At 33.0% G+C, this 24,705-nt stretch overlaps 1 protein-coding gene across 1 annotated transcript in view; it reads right to left on the reverse strand.

Annotated features, from left to right (window-relative positions):
- Nucleotides 1-15,889: 15,889 nt before the first annotated feature.
- The window catches only part of LOC143386406 (uncharacterized), a gene marked incomplete at its 3' end in the record, with an annotated part of 70,099 nt that continues 61,283 nt past the window's right edge, over nucleotides 15,890-24,705 (reverse strand). Inside the window, exons 3-5 of the mRNA XM_077108418.1 lie at nucleotides 24,243-24,369; nucleotides 16,217-19,228; nucleotides 15,890-15,966 (exon numbers count right to left, since the gene is read on the reverse strand). Of these exons, the coding sequence (XP_076964533.1) occupies nucleotides 15,890-15,966; nucleotides 16,217-19,228; nucleotides 24,243-24,369 (3,216 nt within the window). The remainder of the gene's footprint in view (nucleotides 15,967-16,216; nucleotides 19,229-24,242; nucleotides 24,370-24,705) is intronic.

Below are 24,705 nucleotides of genomic sequence, written 5' to 3' on the forward strand. Positions count from 1 at the left end.
GAAGCACTGGGTTTGATTCTCAACACCATGTAAAAATAAAAAAAATAAAGATACTGTGTTCACCTAAAACTAAAAATAAATACTTTTTTTTCAAAAAGATGCTTTAAAAAGCAAAATGTAGAGGGAGAAAAAAGCAACATTTTTTTTTTGGTAATTAGGCATTTAAAAAATTTTTAACATTTGTCTGTTTTTAATGAAGGTCACACACTAACACTTAATCAAAATAACAGTTTCTTTTCTGAGTTCAGGTGACCAAAGAATAGCCACACCCTTGGAACAAAACACACACACACACACACACACACACACACACACACACACAGAGAGAGAGAGAGAGAGAGAGAGAGAGAGAGAGAGAGAGAAACAGAATTATCTTTTACCTAACTTTTTATATGATGTCTTGCCGCAGTCTTTTGCTGGGCACAAATCACGAGTCTCCACACAGCTTGTAGATTCAAACAGCAATTCTTTATTCCCGAACTCACACCGGCCGTCTACAAACACGCTCTGGGGGAATCCACGTTCTCTGCCCAAATCCACTTCTCCCAAATCCACTCCTGCCGAAATCCACACCGCATGGGCTTCTGTCTCCCCAAATATACTGTCTGACCCTAAGCACTCAAGAGGAACTCAGCAGCAGGTTACACCCTATTCTAAAGGGGGAACACCCTACTCTCCTATTATGCTAAACTTCCCTATTCTAAAGGGGGAACACCCTAATCTCCTATTATGCTAAACCGCCCTATTCTAAAGGGGGAACACCCTAAACACGGATCCTGCCCTGGTCCTTGAGCAAGGTCACTTTTCAGAAGTCCTTCCACAGACAGCATGGAAGTAAGCTGGCAAGGAGATTGTCATACCTACTTGGCTGATGGCTCCCAGCATCTCTCCCCTTCTGATTAATTAAACAACAAGTAATGTGGCTTAAAGACCGTGCCTGGTAGGTTGTCCAGTTCAACATATGGCTCTTACCCGTCATTGGAAAACTGACCTTTAGGCGTCAGCCTCCTGTCTTAGGTTGATACCAATGCAACTGGATCATACCCGTCACTGACTACCGGTCCAGCATACAGCCATACTTGTGGATAGGTCTATGCACCAGTGGGGGGGTGAGGTTCTTTGCCTCACCTCTATTGGCCCCCAAATTTGGCCTTGGTGCCAGTGGGGGAGTGAGGTTAATGTGGCTTAAGGACCGCGCCTGGTAGGTTGTCCAATTCAACATATGGTTCTTACCAGTCATCGGAAAACTGACCTTTAGGCAACTGACCTTTAGGCGTCAGCCTCCTGTCTTAGGTTGATACCACTGCAATTGGATCATACCCGTCACTGACTGCCGGTCCAGCATATAGCCATTGGACCCCAAATTTAGACCATCACTAGCAGAAGGGAGGAGGATACAGAAATGCCACGACACCAAGCCAATTGACAGTTCCTTTGGAAAAAATGCATCATTGGTGACACCATCAGCAAAGATCACTGGTGACACCATCAGCAAAGATATGCCAGCATTACCACAATTTGCTGCACTAAACGTAGTTACATAGTCCAGGCAAGTTCTGTAAGCAGTTCAAAGGGGAGGAATCTATCAATCTGTCCGTCTCCTCCCAAAGTCCGTTTCCTCCCAAAGTAAGTTGACTCCTTGATTGAGCATACTTGTTGAGTTATATTCATTGAGATGAAGATAGGAATTCTGGCAATGATGCTAAAAAGACATTATCCTGAAAAGAATTATTAAATATAATGAAAAGGAAAGGTGAAAGTAAACAAACAGATCTGTTAACCTTCTTAAAAAATAATCCTTAACAGCTGTTTACCTGATTTAAATTAGTAAACAAGCAGATCTGTTAAGCACCTTTAAAAACAATCTTTAACAGCTGTTTACCTAATTTAAATTAAGCCATTTAAATCATGTGAATAAAAAAAATAATAATTTGGATCCATTTTCTCATGAGCGCTCCTCATATATGAAATACGCACACACAGACATACAACACAAAACACAAATGTGCAAACAAACGTACAACACATAAGATAATAATAAAGGCCTTGTAGCTTTACCTAGGTGAAATCTCCATTGCAATGTTTAAAAACTCCACAGTGAAAAAAATAAAACTGATCAGAAAAACATTAACCTAGGTTTGTATGAGCTCAAAAAATAAAAATAGAACCTTATGATGTGGAAAAATGCAATAATAAAATAGTATTGAAAAAAGCATCCTGGTTAATCACTGTTGCAGATGTAAGAAAGGCCAAGCTGGAGTTCTGGATATCAGCTGTTATGGATTTGAGTCAAATCATCTTCTTTTCGATCTGTAGAAATCGTTTTAGTTAGTCTTTCTGGAATCCAAATCGGCTGCTGTTCTCCCTGTGGAAACACGCAAACAGAGCCCCGACTCCAGACAATCACTGGGTCTGGACCTTTCCATTGTCCTGTTAGAATATCTTTCCAAAGAACTTTAGGCTTATGCACATTTTTTGGATACATATGCCTTTCCGCAGCACTAAGTCCTGATGAATCCAAATTTAAAAAGTTTAGAGTAAAAAGCGTTATTTTAAGTTTATCTTTGGGGGATATATACCCCTTTCCAATTCCCTCTTTTTGCTTTAATAAGTACGTTTTAATAGTTTGATGAGCTCTTTCAACTATGCCTTGTCCCTGTGGATTGTATGGAATTCCTGTTATATGAGTAATACCAAATGATGAGCAAAATTGTTTAAAAGAGGTAGAGGTATAGCCAGGACCGTTATCGGTTTTTAACTGTTTAGGAACACCCACAGTGGCAAAATTTTGTAAGCAATGAGCTATAACATCTTTAGTTTTTTCTCCGGCATGAAGGGAGCCCATCAAAAATCCGGAAGAAGTATCAATTGTAACATGTAAATATTTTAATTTTCCAAATTCTGGCAAGTGTGTGACGTCCATCTGCCAAATATGGTTAGGTATCAGTCCTCTAGGATTGACTCCAAGATTAACTTGTGGTAAAAAGGTCACACAATTTTGACATTGTTTTATTATATGTCTGGCTTGTTCCTTAGTTATTTTAAAATGCTTTTGTAAAGTATTAGCATTAACATGGAATTTTTTATGAAAATTCATAGCTTCTTCTAGTGTAGAGAAAATATGTATGTCATGTGTAGTTTTATCTGCTAAATCGTTGCCCAAACTAAGGGCTCCAGGCAATCCTGTATGTGCTCTAATATGTCCTATAAAGAATGGATCTTTTCTGTCCCAGATTAGACTTTGTATAGTGGAAAACAAAGAGAAAACAGTAGAAGAAGGGGAAATCCTACCAGCATCTTCAAGAGATACTATAGCATTAACTACATACTGACTATCAGAAAATAAATTAAATACAGAATCTTTAAACATTAAAAAGGCTTGTAATACTGCATTAAGCTCTACCTTTTGAGCTGATTGTTTGGATACTACAAATGTAAAATTTTGATCAGGGGTAACTACTGCTGCTGTACCATTATTTGACCCATCAGTGAATATATTTGGAGCATTCATGATAGGGGTTTTTCTTGTCATTTTTGGAAAAACTACAGGATGCTTAGACCAAAAAGACAACAAAGGATTAGATGGTAAGTGATTATCAAATGAAACATTAGATTTACACATGATTATTGCCCAAGTATTTAACTCATTAGCTAACTCATCAATTTGATCCATAGTATATGGAGTAATAATTTTATTGGGAGAAATTTCAAACACTTCCTTCGCTGCTTTTATTCCTTTGAATATTAATTGTCCTACAGCCTCAGGATACGTAGTAAGAATAGTGTTAGGAGAATAAGATAAATGTATCCACAATAATGGACCTTCTTGCCAAAATACTCCTGTAGGAATATTTTTTGTTGGTAGTACAATAAATAATAAAGGCAAACTTATATCAATTCTATCCAAATGTATATTTTCCATATATGTTTCAATAATTTTTAATGCCTTTCTTGCTTCAGGAGTTAACATGCGAGGTGAGTTTGGATCTGATGGACCTTTTAGAATATCAAATAAAGGTCCCAACTCTCCTGTTGGTATGCCTAGATAAGGCCTTATCCAATTTATGTCTCCCAATAACTTTTGAAAGTCGTTAAGTGACTTGAGTTGATCTACTCGTATTTGAATTTTTGGTGGACGGACCATGGTTGAGGATAATAGAACTCCTAAATAATTAATTGGAAAATTTAATTGTACTTTATCTATTGCTATCTCTAGATTATAATTTTTTTAATAAGTTTGTAAGTGTGGCATAACATTCCAGCAATATGTTTTTATCTTTATGTGCCAATAATACATCATCCATATAGTGAAATATTTGTAGTTCAGGATTTTGATTTCTAAGTGGCTGGATTGCTTTATTAACATATATTTGACACATAGTTGGACTGTTAGCCATCCCTTGAGGGAGTACTTTCCATTCATATCTCTGATCAGGACCTTCATGATTTAATGCAGGGATAGTAAATGCAAAACGTGGACTATCCTCGGGATGAATTGGAATTGAAAAAAAAACAATCTTTAATATCTATGGCTAAAACATGCCAGGTTTTGGCAAAGCAGACAATTGAGGAATCCCTGATTGAGCAGGTCCCATAATAACCATTTCATTATTAATGGCTCTTAAATCTTGCAATAATCTCCATTTACCAGATTTCTTTTTAATGACAAAAATGGGAGTATTATGGGGAGATATGGAAGGTTGTATATGTCCTTCCGCTAATTGTTGTTTGACCAGATCATGGGCTACTTGTATCTTTTCTTTAGTCAGGGGCCACTGAGGAACCCACACTGGTCTTTCTGATTTCCAAGTAATTTTGATTGTCTCAGTGGCCCTTTCTGAAAATCCAACCAATGTCTGTCTGTTCCTTGATCTATTTGAATTGGTGCTGCTATACCTTGTCCTTGTTTTCCTAATCTTTTTTCTTTCCTAAAACCTTGTCTAGCCCTAGTAGTGGGCGCATTAGGATTGATGTTATTTGTTAACGTCAAACCTAATTGATCTAGGACATCTCGTCCCCATAAATTTATAGGAAGATGATCCAATACATAGGGCTGTATAGTTCCCTCACAACCTTCAGGATCCTTCCAATCTAATATCATTGCACTTCTATGGGGATTAGTAGCCACTCCGAGGCCTCGAAGCGTTTGAGTGGCTTGTTGTAATGGCCAATGTTTTGGCCATTCCTTACTAGATATGATGCTAAGGTCTGCACCTGTGGGGGGGTGAGGTTCTTTGCCTCACCTCTGTTGGCCCCCAAATTTACTCTAAACTTTTTAAATTTGGATTCATCAGAACTTAGTGCTGCGGAAAGGCATATGTATCCAAAAAATGTGCATAAGCCTAAAGTTCTTTGGAAAGATATTCTAACAGGACAATGGAAAGGTCCAGACCCAGTGATTGTCTGGAGTCGGGGCTCTGTTTGCGTGTTTCCACAGGGAGAACAGCAGCCGATTTGGATTCCAGAAAGACTAACTAAAATGATTTCTACAGATCGAAAAGAAGATGATTTGACTCAAATCCATAACAGCTGATATCCAGAACTCCAGCTTGGCCATTCTTACATCTGCAACAGTGATTAACCAGGATGCTTTTTTCAATACTATTTTATTATTGCATTTTTCCACATCATAAGGTTCTATTTTTATTTTTTGAGCTCATACAAACCTAGGTTAATGTTTTTCTGATCAGTTTTTTTTTTCAAAAAGATGCTTTAAAAAGCAAAATGTAGAGGGAGAAAAAAGCAACATTTTTTTTTGGTAATTAGGCATTTAAAAAAATTTTAACATTTGTCTGTTTTTAATGAAGGTCACACACTAACACTTAATCAAAATAACAGTTTATTTTCTGAGTTCAGGTGACCAAAGAATAGCCACACCCTTGGAACAAAACACACACACACACACACACACACACACACACACACACACAGAGAGAGAGAGAGAGAGAGAGAGAGAGAGAGAGAGAGAGAGAGAGAACAGAATTATCTTTTACCTAACTTTTTATATGATGTCTCAGATCCCCTTAACTTTCCATATTAGCTTTTTTGTCCAGTTGAATTACAACTGCTTTTTGTAGTTGGAAAGAGTGTGACTATTGAAATTGAAACCGTTTATTCTGGGCATCTTGGTAGTTTCTGGTGAGGTTAAGTGGGTGAGAGGGTAAAGAGAAAGTGGGGGATTCTTTCCTATCATAACATGAAGTTTCCCCCATAGTCTGCTCTAAGGTGACAGAACTCAAGTATTTCTTACAGTGGTATGCTTTGATTATTTTTATTTCCCCTTTATCCACAAGTTTTAACAGCATTTTGTCAAACTGCACTTATTAGGAACCATTTTTGAAATAAAGTTATAGTTCACCTAACCAGTCTGCATTTATTGCTTATGGTTTCACTCACCTGCTATGTCTGTTTTTGGTGTCTGAAAAACAGATATATTATTTTCCATATTTTATCCTTTTTTCTCCATGTATATACTGAACAGAAAATTTTGTCTGGAAATATTCCATTTTGATTGAATGCTATAATCAAGAAAATAAAATTTAAATATGTTAAATGTATTTCCAGATTTTCTCAAGTAGTTATGCTTAAAACAAATAATATATCCTGAAATGAAAAACCATGGTCAGCTTCAAGAAAGCAAGAATAAAACCCAAGTATTTATCCTTAATAATAGATTATAGATGATAAATACAGAATAACCTCAAGATTTACAGGAAAAATAGTATTCAATCTGGTATTCTAAAATGAAGCAGATTGTCCATCAATGATAAATAGAAATAGATTTTTATTAATAATAAAAATCTAAAAAGCTATTTTCCATGCCTCATTTCAAAGAGAGTTACTCAATATAGAAGAAAAATTTTTTAAAAAAGGGAGCAGAGTTTGTGGACAGAAACAGTGGCTGTAACTGCAGAGCTCAATAAAGTTATGCTGATTCTGCAGTACAACTTGAAAATAGTTTTGTTAGCATACCTCAGTCCTACCTTTAAAATGATGGTTTAATAGAAATATTAGCTAATGAGTAGTCAAGTGATTGAATGTAGCAAAATTTAGACGTTTCTAGTGATCAATTTTTCTCACCAAAAAAAATGAATATTAGAAAATACAGGAAAAACAGAGTGATGAAAAAAGAAAGTAAAAACGCACTAAACACAAATAATGAAAGCCAAGTTCTGTATATGAAACACAGTAAAATGTGCACTTTTTGTTAAATTTAGTGGGAAAGAAGAAAGTTGTACTGATTGTTCTTGATGGTAAGAACATCCCTCCATGAGCAGCATTCATGTCCTGAGATTGGATGTCAGAAAGGCTAATAAATTAGAGAAAGAAATTACTCTTACTTCTGGTATGTGTTTTGTGATGAAAAGTATCTTAAAGTCAAATTTGTGAAAATGCTTACAGGTTTTTAACCTTCATAAATTTTCTGTAGACAAAGAATACAACACATAATTATTTTTTAAAGAGAATAACTACCTGAGGAAGCATGAACACAGGGACTTGTAACTATGAAAAAATAGAGTGGGGTGTGGTTGCCTATATAGATGCTGATACTTAGAAATAATAAAGTGTCCAATGTAAATTAAGAAAGAAATCACAGAACACATACCATAAATGATAATCAATTAAAGGCTAAATCCTTTTAATATTTGATTGAATAGGCCTGAAGAAAAAGAAGTGGCCCCATAAGTTAAATTGGTTTTCCTCCCTCTCTTTGCAATTACAAAAATAATGGGAACCCCTAAAACATTGTGTAGGGTCTTCTATATACATTTCAAGATTAAAATCAATATAATCAGACAACTAGTAGTGTGTATGGCTAAATTTAGTTTCCTTTGAAAACTTTACATAGTTGCAGATAGAGTGTAGGCTGCTGATTTGGGTGTAAATTTTGGAAACTACTGTTTTATCTGGTTCTGGAGATTGAACTCGGGGTGTTGTATCACTCATATATATACAAAATTCTTTGATATTTTATTTTGAGACCCGGTCTCACTTAGTTACCAAGGCTGGCCTTGAAGTTATTATCCTTCTGCCTCAGACTCTATGATATTTGAGATTACAGGTATGTACCACCACATCAGGCCTGGACACCACTTTTTTTTTTTACATGCATCTAATAATCAAAATTTTTAAAAAATATTTTTGCCTTTTCTTTGATATAAAATATTCAATATTATCTTACCAAATTGTTTTTGACCCTAATATTATTTTCTTGAAAAGGCCAAAATTCATGTTGAGTATTTATTTTTTTTTAGCTTACCATAACAAGATTTACTCATTAGATTCTATCCTGAGTTAGCAAGTCAATTTTATCCATGTTTTAAAAAAACAAATTGCTATAAATTCTTCTGGTCATGGTTTTAATAGAAGTACCTTCCTCTTAGTCATAATCAAAATAAAAGATAGGAGACAATATAGTAAAGTCAAAAGCTAAGATCCAACAGTTCTTGTTTCAACCAGATGTTTATGATTTGATTGTTTATCTTTTAAATTTCTTCTGATTACTCTGATGGCCTTTTCTATGATATTCAATACTCAGCTTCATTTAACAGCACTAGTTTATGTGAAAAGTGGAAACTAAGGGAAATAAACATCTGGAACAAATTCATAGTAGTCAATATTTTTCTCATAATAATATACAGTTTCCTCCCACGATTCTGGGATTTCAATTTATAGAGCTTTAAATGATTTCCATTCTTCAATATATTTCACTATCTGCACATGCAGAAATAATTTCTCAACAAATTTATATTAAATATAAATAAGTAGCAATTTAGAGAAAACCAGATATAATTTACACCTATGAAATTAAAACAATATATGTGGAAGTTTGCCAAAGAATACTTGGCATATTCAAAGAATAAAATAAAGAAATTTACCCGAATTGTTGCTTTCCTTTATGTGATAGGGCAAAGTTTATTGACATGTTGTTTCAAAAAGACATTAACATTTTCATTATGAAAAAATAGTTGTTATTTTTTAACATAAATTTTACTCAATTTTTTAAAATTTTTAGCCATTTATCTTGCACACTGAGAAGGTATTAGCTGGGGTAAAACACAGTGAGATACTGATCAATCAATTGTATTTTCAACTAATATTGTAAAATGCATCTCTGACACATTTGCTTGTTTTCATTTTATATAATAGCATCATGCACAATCAGAATGATAAGAGTTTTTTCATTTACTTTCGTATCAATAGTGGGTTAGGTACATTGAAAAGATGTTGAAATAATTACATCTATAATGGTGGAATCTCCCAATTCTTTGTTTTCATTTTTCCTGTGGTGCTTCTGCCCTTCATATTAGTATGTTAACTTTAATTTGCATTTTCCATACAGTTTCTTAAAACATAAGACACTTAGAATTGAGGAAATCACATTTAGTAAGTTTATTTTTTAAACTGATATAAGACTCAATGAAAGACTTCAGCATTATTAATGTACATTTAGTCAAAATTCCATTATATCACAATGGTACATACAGTATTTAAATTTTATATAGCTAAAGGTTTTTTAACAATGACTGATAGGCACCCTAAGCAAGTATGTAGCTCCAATCTTCATTTACTGAGCTTCATTCCTTCATAATATTATAGTTGACAAAAAAACACACATCAGAGTGTCTGTTTTTGGAAAAAATTGTTTGGTGAATTGCTAACAAAACAGCATTAAATTTTTATTTATTATTGGTTCATTGTACTCACATCTTACATAGTAAGATTGTTATAATATTCAATAAGGTGTAGATAAAATCATGAAATACCACATACCATATTGTACAGATTATATAAATGCTCTTCATTATTTCTTCATTCTTTTTCACAAATATTTATCAGGCACTTACTATATGCTAATTAGAAAAAAAAGTTTATTATAATTATTTCCGATATTTTTAAAAAAAACTGCAAGACATAATTTGAAAAGAGAAATATAGATTTCAGAAGTAACTACTGTTTCTCTAGTGAATAATGTGTATAGAATTCTGCTTAGGTATTGGGGTATGCAAATATATTTGAGATGCATCAGAGAATACATATGAAAAAACAATACTATTTATTATGTTATTTAAATAAAGTGAAATATCTTACCAAAGGTTAAAAAAAATTAACTTTAGGGAAAACAAGCAAAAGGGTGCACTATATTTGAAATAAGGTAATAATATTTTTTACTGTAATTAGTTGTTTCTGAGTCTCATTTCACTCTTTACTTTAATTACCTATCCATTGTGTTAAGAACCCCTATAGGTGTTAAACTGTATAAGGTACATATATTGTGGTGTGAGGTGTTATTGGAAAATATTAGCATTCAGTGAATAATGCCATCAATTTTCTGTTTTGCAATATTAAAGAACTATTTCAGATTTATTTCAATGGATAGTTGTGTTTAAAGGTAACAGTAGTTTTTCAATGTAGAAATTACTAAGAAAAATTTAGGTGTTCTCCAAAAGTCTGTAACAAACATATTTGATGAACTTTAGGTCATAATGTATAAGAAAAGTTGCTTTCCTAACCCAAACCAGACATCATTGGAATAACCTTGTGTAGTATCAGCACATACAAGTTTAGATGAGGACTTTGGCTTCTTTTCTCCTTTTACTTCCCACCTACGACATGGCTTATTTTTAATAAGCAAATTTCAATGCTTGTTCAACCTCTCACACGTCTCAGAATTTACTAAGAGGGATCCCTGACAATCTAGAAACAAACATATCTGAGATAGTGTATAGATTAATATATGAAAAAGTTCAAGAAATTATTGATCTGGCCATGAGATGGTGTGGTAACTATATAGAAAGCTAAAAATTGAAATTGAAAGAAATATAATACTCATGAGAATTACTATGAATCATGTAGTCTTTGGAAGCAGATATTTTAAGTATGAAGCTCATGAGACTGATGTCCACTGCATTTTTATATGAATATTTGCTCTGTTTTTGAGGGCCACCAGATTTTAGCCAGTAAACTTTTGGCTTGATATAGCATAATCAGAAAGCCCAGCATTCTCTTTTTATACCTAGGCATGGTTTACTAAACATTCATTGAGTTTTTGCACAGGCTTTTTCCTTATTTTAATATACCTAGCCCATTAGTCTTGTCACATTCAAATTCATTCATTGTACAAAAAGTAATCTAATTAAATACCCTATTGTCTTTAAAATAAAATATCAACCTAAAATAATTTCTAGACTTTAAAGCATTTTATTCTAGTAACTAGAATATTTATAACTACTAAGAAATTACATTCTAGGTCTCATTTTTACCATTGTCTCTCTCATATTACTTCATTATGATTTGAGTATGTCCCCCGAATTCTCATGTGTTTGGAACTTAGTTTCAAAGGGAGAGAGTTGGAAAAGAGTGGAATGTTTAAGAAGTAAGATCTAGTAAATTGTGGTTAGATCATTGGGGGAAATGTTTTTGGAGAGGGTTAATGTAACTTTCATGGGACACAACATAGTTTGTATTAAAGCCAGGTGTTACAAAAGAGCAAGTCTTTTTTCTGAATTTCTCTTATTCCTATCTACCTCTCAAATGAGCCCTCACCATAATGCCACCTCATTTGTATGCAGGTAAGGGAGCTTTCACAGGAGCTGAGAAGTACAGTGCACTTAAATCTTCAGAACTATGTGCTCAAAAATATTTTTTATAAGTTGTAGTTGGACACAATACCTTTATTTTATTTTATTTATTTATTTTTATGAGGTGCTGAGAATTGAACCCAGCTTCTTGCATGTGAGAGGCGAGCACTCTACCACTGAGCCACAACCCCAGCCTCTCAGAAAATATTTTTTATGCAATTATACCTATTTTTATTCATTGGCCTGTTTCTGGTATTTTTCTATAACATTATAAAATGGACTAAAACAACCTCTGTGTCTTATTTCTAAAGAAGACAGTTGAGACTTTGCAGTGTGTTATCAAAAAATTCTGTAAAAGCTTTAGAATAAGAACTGCTATGCATTCACTGAGTGACCTTTAGTGAGTGATTAAATATCTTTGAGTATAAGGCATCTTACTATGAGAGCAAGTAGAACTTCTAAGATTACTTTTTAAAAGCTCTGGTATAGTTTAGATGGTAAAGGCTTTGCATTTCTGATTCTTATTTGTTTTTATATTTTAAAGGTGATATCTTGTATTTCTTATATTCCTCATGGTGTTTAGGTTAATGTATTGCCATTTACTTTGGGACTCAAATATGTGGAATTTATTTTGTTTAGTCAAGCAAAAGCAAGAGTGGTTCCTTAGAATATAGAAAAGACTCTATGAGAATGTTTTTATTTTTAATTGGAAGAATTTTCTCATTGCTAATATTTATAGAGGGAATTTATATCTTGATGACACCCATTAATCAGAAATAGCCTGAACTGACTAGATCAAAAACATTAGAAAACTATGAATAAAGAGGCAGATTAAAAAAATAGCACAATTTTGAGTCTCCTATTAAAGTACAAATAATAGTATTTTTTCCAGTAAAAGGACTCAAGTACATGTAGCTGCATTTTAAGCCTCCTGTAATCACACAACTCACCATCAATCATACTACCACTGTAGGAAGAGAAATGCAGATCTTTACAGGCAGAAAAATCAAATACAAAAAGTGCAATTTGCCTTATGCAAAAAAAGACCTCACTATTTATGTCATACTTCTTTTAGCTCCAAGGTTCCATATCTTTGAGCTCAAGATATTTAACAAGAAGAAAGTGGATTTGTTTTATGCTAGATAAGTTAAGAACTGATATAATTAGAATGTAGAGTAAACATTTTGATTTTGGATTCAGTTGTTTCAAGTATGATGGCTTGCCCAGGAAAGCAATGCAGGAGGTTTTGTCCTCAACTTCACCCAAATTGTATGGAAAATTATTATTTGTTTAAATTAAAAGTGGAAGCTACAGGCAATCGACAGCAGGTATTGAAATGTCATGATGAGACATTGAACTGCACTTGTTTTTCTCATGTTTTTGTATCATTGATTGCTGTGAAATTTGAATATTTGAAATATAAAAACTATATTTAAAAATAAACATTAATATTCTTTTGTATTTTAAGGTAATTTTAAGGCTCATGGCCTAAGGTCTTAATACACAGTATAATTACCTCATATTTTTCTAATGTAATCCCAAGACAAAGGAGTTGGTATATATTTTTCCTGAAAAAAATATTTTTACGAAGTAAAATTATGTTGTTACATTATCATACTTTTCTATGCAGTATATGTTGGGCCTTAAAATTAATAGAGGTGAATGCCTTGATGGGACTGCCAAAAGGTTTATATTATCTTGCCCTGGTAAATATTGTGGCAGAATATATGGAGCATGAGAAAAAAGATTTCTGAAATTGTGTATTTTTGTGGTTTGAAACTGTTGAAAGGTATATCATTGTTATTAATGAAACAGACTGACTAAAAAGAGCAATGTTCTTTAAGCGTAGATATGTGAACAAATTCTTTGGTAAGCAAAAATGCCCTGTGCAGCCAGGCTGAAATACATTATACTTAGACTCTGGTAATCTCAGTTCTTTTTTTTTTTAAATTCTAACTAGTAAATTTTTCTAGCTCAATAAATCTCTCCCTATTCCTTTTCTTGCTTTTAAAACCAGAGAAGCAATACTTGTCTTTTTTAACTTTCTGGATTATTTCCCGATTTGACTGCAACAAAATATGCAGAAAACTTTTGGAAAATATTACAAAGCATACAAATGGAAGTCAATAATCTTTGCTTACTTTGTCACTCTTTTTCTTTCAAATGCTGTTGTAGCTCAAAGTGGGTAACTTATCTTTCTTCAATTACCTTTAACTGATTATATGTCCATTTTCACCCTAGCATTTGGAAACCACACTTCATCCACTATTGGTCTCTTGCTTAAGTCTTTATAAGTTTTTATTTCTATATTGTTGTTCATCCAATTGATTTTTCTTCTCATTTAGTGTAGTTTCATGTATAATTAAGTTGGTATAAATATGTCTATATTGGAGAGTGTACAATGTCCCTAGACCTTGTTCTTAGGTATATGTTGTTGTAAACTCAGGTCTTCATGAATTATATGTAATGTTAATAAAATAGTGAATGATATTCAATGATTTTTGTATGGATTCTGTGTATAAGAAGCTTTTACCCTGTTGTACCTGAAAAGCCAATATTTTATGAGAAGAAACTTAATCTTTACATACAACCTTCTCAGTTTACCTCTTAGTACTTGGTCCTCATAAAATGAGATTATAAAACATAGCTCATTGATTATTTTGTCATAAGTATAAGGCCTCACTCAACCTCGACTCCACATTTATTTCTCCAATTCTTGCCCTGAAATAACACTACCTAGAGAATAACAATGATGTCAGAATTTACTAATGTACATGAAAACACTGATCATTGACCTCATTTACAGAAAAATGGAATGTTTCCAATAAGGATGAAGTCTAGAAGGCCATTATACACAAAAGAAAGATAAAGCTCTTCTCTCCTGTAAGAGCTACCCTTACGTTTGGGGAAATTCAGTCTATTAAAATTAATGGAAAATGTTAAAATGTTAAAATTTTAAAATTTATAAATCAAGATATGAATAGCTGGGGCTTATTTTCCTATATCTATATCCTTCTTATAACTCTTAATTTCACCATAAATACAAACAGAAAAAAATAATGATCTGACTTATGCAAATTGTATTTCACATTAAGTTTGATTAAAATGTGTAAAAGTATTAACAGATACTAGAGTATTATTCACTCAACAGTATGTTTTACTGTTACATAGAATATTTAGTCAAGTGGAACACTATGATGTCTGTCATTTAACAACAGGATGCAATACATGAGTGTTAACATGTAAACAAATATTCAGTTAAAAAGACATATTGCATAAATAAGGTAAATATAGGTAAAAAAATGCACTGTAAACCTGACATGATGGTTCATGCTTGTAATCCAAGCAAACTGGGAAGCTGAGTAATTTCAGAAGTTGAAATTCACCCTCAGCAATTTAGTGTGGTTTCAAGCAACTTAGTAAGACAGTCACAAAATTTAAAAAAGTTTAGAGAGGGCTTAGGAATGTAGCTCAGTGTATAAAAATACCTAAACTTAAACTGAAATACAAAAAAAAGATACAGTTTAAAATATTACACTTCAGTGTTAAAAATTAAAAATAGATTTGATATATAATTCTTTTCTCAGTATTCAAAAGTGAAAATAGTAATTTTTGATTTAGGAAAAACAATTATATACTTTTAAAAATGAGGTTTCTTCACTATGAACGTATGATATTTATGACTGATATTTGTACAAAATAACTTGATAATGCTTAATAAATTTAAGCAAAAGTTAAAGACAACTACATGTTTTATAAACTTAAATGAGTTCTGTATTTTACTGATCCTCATATACATCAAGGTGTAATATATAGATAATAACTTTACTATACTCTCACATTTATTATAAATGTTTCATTGTTATATAAGTCATGCATTTTGGACAAAAAACGTTCAGTGTTCACTACTAGTATGAGTTTTCAGATGTTCAATGAATTTAAAATTTAAATACATTTTGGAAATATTATTTAACTTTTTAGAGTTTCTGGGCACAATGAATTCTCTATAAATAAGCAGTGTTTAAGAAACATGTAGCTACATTTTTTTTTCATTTGTATTTTCTCTAACCAGTATGTATCCACAGGTGTTGATTATTGGTGAATAAATTTTGGAGGCGTTGTCACATTGTCAATTTTCACATTTCAAAACTTTCTCTATGCTATGGTTTTTATGGTGAGGATTAAATGTTGTCCCTTTCTTACAGTAATGGTACAATGGTCTCATTTGTAGAGCTTTTCTCCAGTGTGTTTTCTCTGATGTCTAGTAATATATGATACATAATTTAAAATGTTTCTACATTCCCTACATTTAGATGTCTTCTTTCCAGAATAAGAAACCTAGTGGTGAAAAGAATTGCTTTCTTATTAAAAGCTTTGCTGCATCGTTTCAATTTGTAGGGTTTCTTTTCTGTATAAATTCTGTTGTTAATAAGGTTTAGTCTTTTTTTAATGTTTATTTTTTAGTTGTAGTTGGACACAATACCTTTATTTCACTTATTTATTTTTACGTGGTGCTGAGGATAGAACCCAGGATCTCACACATGTGAGTCTATCACTCTACCACTGAACGACAACCCCAGCCCCACAGTTTAGTCTTTGTTTAAAAGTATTATCACTTTATTCACATATTCAATGTTTATATTTGTAGGGCTTCTCTCCAGTGTGAGTTCTTCCATGGTAAATAAGGTCTGATTTTTTACCAAAAGCTTTGCCACATCCTTTATATTTGTAGGGCTTCTCTCCAGTGTGAGTTCTGCTGTGGCGAATAAGGTTTGAGTTTTTACCAAAAGCTTTGCCACAATCTTTACATTTGTAGGGCTTCTCTCCAGTGTGAGTTCTTCTATGGTAAATGAGGTCTGATTTTTGACCAAAAGCTTTGCCACAATCTTTACATTTGTAGGGTTTCTCTCCAGTGTGAATTCTTCTGTGGCGAATAAGGTGTGACTTGTCACTGAAAGCTTTGCCACAATCTTTACATTTGTAGGGCTTCTCTCCAGTGTGAGTTCTGCTGTGGCAAATAAGGTTTGAATTTCTACCAAAAGCTTTGCCACAATCTTTACATTTGTAGGGCTTCTCTCCAGTGTGAGTTCTGCTGTGGCAAATAAGGTTTGAATTTCTACCAAAAGCTTTGCCACAATCTTTACATTTGTAGGGCTTCTCTCCAGTGTGAATTCTTCTGTGGCGAATAAGGTGTGACTTGTCACCAAAAGCTTTGCCACAATCTTTACATTTGTAGGGCTTCTCTCCAGTGTGAATTCTTCTGTGTCGAATAAGGTGTGACTTGTCACCAAAAGTTTTGCCACAATCTTTACATTTGTAGGGCTTTTCTCCAGTGTGAGTTCTTCTGTGGCAAATAAGGTGTGATTTTTGACCAAAAGCTTTGCTACAATCTTTACATTTGTAGGGCTTCTCTCCAGTGTGAGTTCTGTTGTGGAAAATAAGGTGTGATTTGTCACCAAAAGCTTTGCCACAATCTTTACATTTGTAGGGCTTCTCTCCAGTGTGAGTTCTGCTGTGGCAAATAAGGTGTGATTTTCGACCAAAAGCTTTGCCACAATCTTTACATTTGTAGGGCTTCTCTCCAGTGTGAGTATTGCTGTGGCAATTAAGGTTTGAATTTTTACCAAAAGCTTTGCCACAATCTTTACATTTGTAGGGCTTCTCTCCAGTGTGAGTTCTTCCACGGTAAATAAGGTCTGATTTTTTACCAAAAGCTTTGCCACATCCTTCACATTTGTAGGGCTTCTCTCCAGTGTGAATTCTGCTGTGGCGAATACGGTTTGAATTTTTACCAAAAGCTTTGCCACAATCTTTACATTTGTATGGCTTCTCTCCAGTGTGAGTTCTTCTATGGTAAATGAGATCTGATTTTTGACCAAAAGCTTTGCCACAATCTTTACATTTGTAGGGCTTCTCTCCAGTGTGAATTCTTCTGTGGCGAATAAGGTATGACTTGTCACCAAAAACTTTGCCACAATCTTTACATTTGTAGGGCTTTTCTCCAGTGTGAGTTCTTCTGTGGCAAATAAGGTGTGATTTTTGACCAAAAGCTTTGCCACAATCTTTACATTTGTAGGGCTTCTCTCCAGTGTGAGTTCTGCTGTGGCAAATAAGGTTTGAATTTCTACCAAAAGCTTTGCCACAATCTTTACATTTGTAGGGCTTCTCTCCAGTGTGAGTTCTGCTGTGGCAAATAAGGTTTGAATTTCTACCAAAAGCTTTGCCACAATCTTTACATTTGTAGGGCTTCTCTCCAGTGTGAATTCTTCTGTGGCGAATAAGGTGTGACTTGTCACCAAAAGCTTTGCCACAATCTTTACATTTGTAGGGCTTCTCTCCAGTGTGAGTTCTTCCATGGTAAATAAGGTTTGAATTTCTACGAAAAGCTTTGCCACAATCTTTACATTTGTAGGGCTTCTCTCCAGTGTGTGTTCTGCTGTGGCAAATAAGGTTTGAATTTTTACCAAAAGCTTTGCCACAATCTTTACATTTGTAGGGCTTCTCACCAGTGTGAGTTCTTCTATGGTAAATAAGGTCTGATTTTTGACCAAAAGCTTTACCACAATCTTTACATTTGTAGGGCTTCTCTCCAGTGTGAGTTCTGCTGTGGCAAATAAGGTGTGATTTTCGACCGAAAGCTTTGCCACAATCTTTACATTTGTAGGGCTTCTCTCCAGTGTGAGTATTGCTGTGGCAATTAAGGTTTGAATTTTTACCAAAAGCTTTGCCACAATTTTTACATTTGTAGTGCTTCTCTCCAGTGTGAATTCTTCTATGGTAAATAACGTCTGATTTTTTACCAAAAGCTTTGCCACAATCTTTACATTTGTTGGGCTTCTCTCCAGTGTGAGTTCCTCTGTGGCATATAAGGTTTGATTTTTGACCAAAAGCTTTGCCACAATCATTACATTTGTAGGGCTTCTCTCCAGTGTGAGTTCTGCTGTGGCACATTAGGAGTGATTTTAAACTGAAAGCTTTGCCACATCCATTACATTTGTAAGGCTTTTCTCCAGTGTGAGATCTACAGTGGCGAATAAGGTCTGATATTCTACCAAAAGCTTTGCCACAATTTTTACATTTGTTGGGCTTCTCTCCAGTGTGAGTTCCTCTGTGGCAAATAAGGTTTGATTTTTGACCAAAAGCTTTGCCACAATCTTTACATTTGTAGGGCATCTCTCCAGTGTGAGTTCTTCTATGGTAAACAACGTCTGATTTTCTACCAAAAGCTTTGCCACAATCTTTACATTTGTTGGGCTTCTCTCCAGTGTGAGTTCCTCTGTGGCATATAAGGTTTGATTTTTGACCAAAAGCTTTGCCACAATCTTTACATTTGTAGGGCATCTCTCCAGTGTGAGTTCTTCTATGGTAAACAAGGTCTGATTTTCTACCAAAAGCTTTGCCACAATCTTTACATTTGTTGGGCTTCTCTCCTGTGTGAGTTCTGCTGTGGAAAATAAGACTTTTAATACTAACAGCTTTGCAACATTCTTTATATTTGTAGGTCTTCTCTCCAGTATAAATTCTCTGGTGATGAACAAGGCTTGATTTTTTGTATGATTTCTGGTGTTCACTCTCACTTGTAGTTTTCCATATTTTCATTCGTGGTAAATAGTCAAGATCACAACTTCTATATTTTGCACTTTTCACTTCATGAAATATATGTTTTAGGCCCTTTTCTGTTGAATATTTTTGGATATGATTAGGAGTCATGGCTGAAATAAACAAAAATTTTTAAAAAATCAATGCATATTAGACTGGGATAAATATATTTTGCACACATAATATGAAATTAAGAAAAAAATAAGTACATCATTAGTGTAGCAGATTAGTAAGTCCTAAGTCACCATAAATCCAAAAAAATATATATTAGTTCCAAAAAAAGGAAAGAAAAAATTACTTTGAGAATATTATTGAAATTTTGTAGAGACCACAGTATCCAAGAGGATTACATCATTAAGAAGAGTAATATAATAAAATGTTGAAAAGTATCATTAACAGCCTTTTGTCCTCCATAAGATAGTATTGTGTATTTAGGAAATACGTACCAGCTACATTTACTGTCAGTAGAATAAGAGAAATGTAAAACATATGCAAACATTTCTGGCTTTTTCAAAGAGTGTCCAAAATGGTTTTTGTTTACCATGACATAGAGACATGAAAATAACTAGTAGATTTTGAGTGATAATACCATAAATATTCAACAAGGAAAAAGAGGCAATGGACTCTTAAAAACAAATATGAACAAAAAATTTACTAAGAAATATACACATATATGTCTATAAAATTTTTTATTAAAACATTTTAAAAGACTATAAAAGCCTTGCATAGCCTATGGCCATAATATTTGGAAGAATTCAACACATGACAATCAAGTATAATAAATTAATTTTTTTTATATATTTTTACATTCGTGTGATATGAGAATTTCCTTTATTGACAAATACTACTTTGTTTATTTATAAATATATCATGGTATTTTACACTATATATACAAGGTAAGATGACTAAATAGAATGAATTAACAAAATCATTATTTCATATAATTATCAATTTTGTTCTTACAAGGTATTGTATTTTTTCTACTAGTATTTATGAAGAACATAAAACACTCACTATGTGGTAAAATAAAACTCTTGACCCTATTATGCTCAATAAAATAAAAATATGGAGACTTTTACTATAATATCAACCCTTCACAAAGCATAGTACCTGGTGAGCAAAATTTTGCTCCCTAAATTTCTGACTTCCACATGTGAATCAAATGCTCCTACAACTTAATATCTGCCTGCCACCTTTCACTTAATTCAAAGTCCTGCATATATTTCTTATAACACTTTAAGAGACAAAATATTTCATAACTAAATAATTATAGAATATAAGTACATATTTTTCAACATTTTACATTGATGGGCATACACATTGAGTCCCTAGATTTAATACTAAGAAAAATATTGGCACTAAACACAAAAGCAGAGGTATATCTTCAATTTTCTGATTTAATTGTTCATGGATACATATTTAGTACTGGCAATTCTGGATTTTTAGGTCATCAAACTGTTAATGTTCCATGTGAAATGCTTGAGATTTCCCCAAAAATTCTATATCACGAACTACAATACAAGTGTTTTTAAAATTGTTTTAGCGATGCTGTTTCTAAATTTCTGTGACTTCTCTCAAACATGAAATACTTTTGCATGGCCTCCCAATTAGCAAATATTACAAGTATGCAGCATTGTTCTTGCCTATTTTTGTTTATTAAAAAGTTTTTATATTTTTTTCCTGAAAATGGACTATATAATCTACTGATAGCTTCTTTAGTGAATAAATAAAAAATAGTAAAGCAAATACAAACAAGATAAGCATGGCTAAATCCAAGTTACAAAAAAGAAAAATAAAACATTAAGAATTTAACATTAGGATACTGACAGTGATGAATTACTCAAAGAATACTAAATAACTATTTTAAAAAAGTTTGGAGACATAAATTGATATAAATATTAACATCAATGTGCACAATGTTTATGTGAATAATTCTTTAAGAAAAAAATGAAAGGGGAATTCCTTGTGTGCAAATCTGAAATTCTACAAATATGGGAGAGGCTTATCAAGCAGTACCAAGTTTACGACAAGTCTAAGCAACTTGTAGAATACTGTAAAAATTAAAAATCTATAGGATATATAAGGAGAAGTGGGATACACACACACACACACACACACACACACACATACTGTGTTTTGTGTAGGGTTGATATTATAGACAAAGACTCTCTCTCTGTCTCTCTCTCTCTCTCCCTCTCTCCATAAAGAGAGAGAGAGAGAGAGAGAGAGAGAGAGAGAGAGACAGAGACAGAGACAGAGACAGAGACAGAGAAAGAAAAGAATCCAAGCATGCCAGAATAAAAAAAATGATCCAGAAGTTAAAACACTAATCAAAATAAGAAAAATAAAAAATATTAAAAAATTATAAAGTAGAAGTATAGTGCTAAATTCACTTCAAAATATTTATGATTTCTAATGCATTACTGCAAAACACAAAACAAAAGAAAAAAATTACTAACAGAATTGAATCTGAAAAAGAAAATGTCAAGTCAGTTCCAGCAGAGAACATGGAAAGAAACCAAGCATGATCTGCTCCTAGAGGTTCTATTTGTTTAAAGATGGATAATGATCCAGCCTTTACATCTCATCCTGTTGCACAATTTTTAATCAATGAGATATAGTTTTAAATCATGAAATTTTTCATAAATCTTTTGGACGAGCTTTTGTTGAGTGCGCAAATTGTATCCTAATATTTACCTTTTAAAACAAAAACAAAGATTTATCCTCTCTTATATAAATATACATTAAATATTGTTTTATTTACAGTTAATATGCTCAATATTCAACATAAATTTAATACTCATAATTGGTCATCTGCATTGAATAGACATTTTATTCTCAAACAGCAATTACCAATATAATTATGTAATATACGAGGCTCCACCTTACCAGCATGACAAGATCCTATGCCTTTGATCACGTGGGGAAAAGCATAGACTTCTATACTTATGCCAACATGGACTCTACCTTCATGTTTGAAAAAAAGCAATTATAAATATACATCAGGGACTTCACAAGCTGATTTCTAAGTCTTATTTAACCCTGGAAGATAAGAGTTCATCCAAACAAGAGAATAATCATTCTCCTCAAAAGAGGAGAAACATTAAAAGAGGACCCAAAAGATACTTGAATTCTAGTAACTTAGGGAGATATAAAACCATTAACAGCCTCAGCTCAACAGGTGTTGGCTACAATGGGGTTAGAATGTACTCTAGATAACTTTGTTACTGCTTTGATTGCTAAACTTACACAAAACTCTGTAAATGCTTTGGTCTTGATAACAATATTGCTCTCTTTTTGTACACCAGCTCTGGGAAATTCAGTCCTGTCAGATTCTGGACTTCTAGAACCCACTAAAATATCTTGACTCACTTGCATGAAATTGTTATATACCTGCAAAAATGTCTCATGGTATTCATTGTTGTCTTAGCAGAATAATGTGTCCTTACCATCTACATAGTATTAAATAGGTCACCATCCTGTGCAATTTATTCATAACAGATCTATTCCTCTTGATAAAAATTGTGAAGATTCAGTGAAGCTTCTCTCTAAGGCAGAATTTAATGCTTTGACATTCTCCTTTGTGGGTTTACCTGGACTAGCTCTACAGGCTCATAAAACTACTATGAAACTCGCCTATGCTATCATAAACAGTATTAGTCATGCATTCATGGATGTAAATATGCTTAATGAAGAACAAAAACAACATTGTCAAGCCATACTTGACAATCATGCTGCAATTGATTGTCTGTTATTGTTACATCATCAAGGATATCAAAAGTTTAATACCATGTGATCCTTCAATATAAGTTATAATATTAATTTTATTTCAAAAGACCTAGATTACCTTAGAGATATTATTAATAAGTTTCAACAAGATGATGGATTTTGGACTTGTTGGATTGGTTAACTTCATGTATACACAATTTTATCTGGGTCAAAAATATTCATAGGTGGATGTTTACTGATGTTGGAACTTGCTGATGTCTATGCCTGCCCTATTTATTGCCCTCACCAGCATTAAGGAGATAAGTAATATTATTTATTCAAAATTCCTTAAAAAAGAGGGCAGGTATTAAGTATTCTGACCTGGGAATAGATAGGAAAGTGTGGGGGTGATTGTAACTGGCACCCTGAGTCCCACGATTGTAATGCCCAGCAGTTTCTCCCTGAAGCTATTAAGACAACTCTACAGGTGCATTATCTAGTTTCTGTAGTAATGTCCTTAGGGAGAAGGGTCTCTATATTTGTATTAACTGAACCTAATCTTGGTTAGCTACCACTTGGGGTTAAAGAAACACTGGGTGAGAATGTAGTCAAGGTATCAGAATCTTTGTAATTTGGGGGCATTATATGTACAGCTGTTAAGAGGGGTAGCCAGTTTATTTTTCTTTTTTCCTTTTCACTGTGTGTGTGTCTCTCTCTTCTGTTTGCTCCTTTAAAGGTTTCCTCATAAGAAGATTTGAAACAGATCATGCTGGCCCTCACAACAAAAGGTAAGTTTTAATGGTTAATCTGAATAAACTGGAACATCACTAAAGAACAAAACAGAGAACAACAAGGAATTTGAAAATGTGATAAATATAGGGCAGTATGTGTTCAATGATTACAATTAAAATAAGTAAACCTAAGCTTTTGAAAATTTTGTCTGCTGGGTAACTACTCTTTCGACATTTTTTAGTTTGGTTTTCTCATTGACATTTGAATGACTCAACTGTGTCCCCTGCTATGTGTAGTCTACAATAGTTTACATCACTAAATTATACTAGGTACTACTTATCTAAAGTGAAGGATGTGTAACACACAAAGAAAGAGACAGATTTAATAGTGAAATTATATATATATATATATATATATATATATATATATATATATATATATATATAGAGAGAGAGAGAGAGAGAGAGAGAGAGTAAAATATCTGTACTAAAAATGCCCTTTTTCTTTGAAACACAAATTTGAAACTCATTTTTATAGAGAAGTTCCCAGAAGATACTCTGCAACAGAAGTAAATTACATAATAATAAGTAATTAATAATTTTAAAGGAAAGTTAAACTTACCCAGGAAGGCCAAGTTTCTATAATTCTCTAGCATCACATCTCTATATAAATTTTTCTGAGCAGGCTGAAGGCATTCCCACTCCTCTTCAGTAAAATCAATGGCTATATCCATAAATGTTAACAGTACCTAAAATAAGGATAGGTAAATAAATAAAACATTGACCACAGGAATATTTGCACAGTCTGTAATGTAAATACAGTTGAAATTAGAGTTTGTAGAATATTATGTAGGTATTGTTTTTGAACACAATGAGAAAAAGTGATTTAAGTTCAAAAAAGTACACATATTCCACATTTATGAAACACAATATAAAATTTAGGCATTATCACAAAAAATATATATTTTGTAATTTTTTATATCTTGATCTAAATTATACATATTTTTCAGATGAGAAAATTATGGTAATTAAGAAAGGGAATCCTCAAATTTTAATTGTACAACTACAAATCAGAGATTTACTAA

The sequence above is a fragment of the Callospermophilus lateralis genome, unplaced genomic scaffold (assembly GCF_048772815.1).
Source record: "Callospermophilus lateralis isolate mCalLat2 unplaced genomic scaffold, mCalLat2.hap1 Scaffold_660, whole genome shotgun sequence".
Classification (NCBI taxonomy): domain Eukaryota; kingdom Metazoa; phylum Chordata; class Mammalia; order Rodentia; family Sciuridae; genus Callospermophilus; species Callospermophilus lateralis.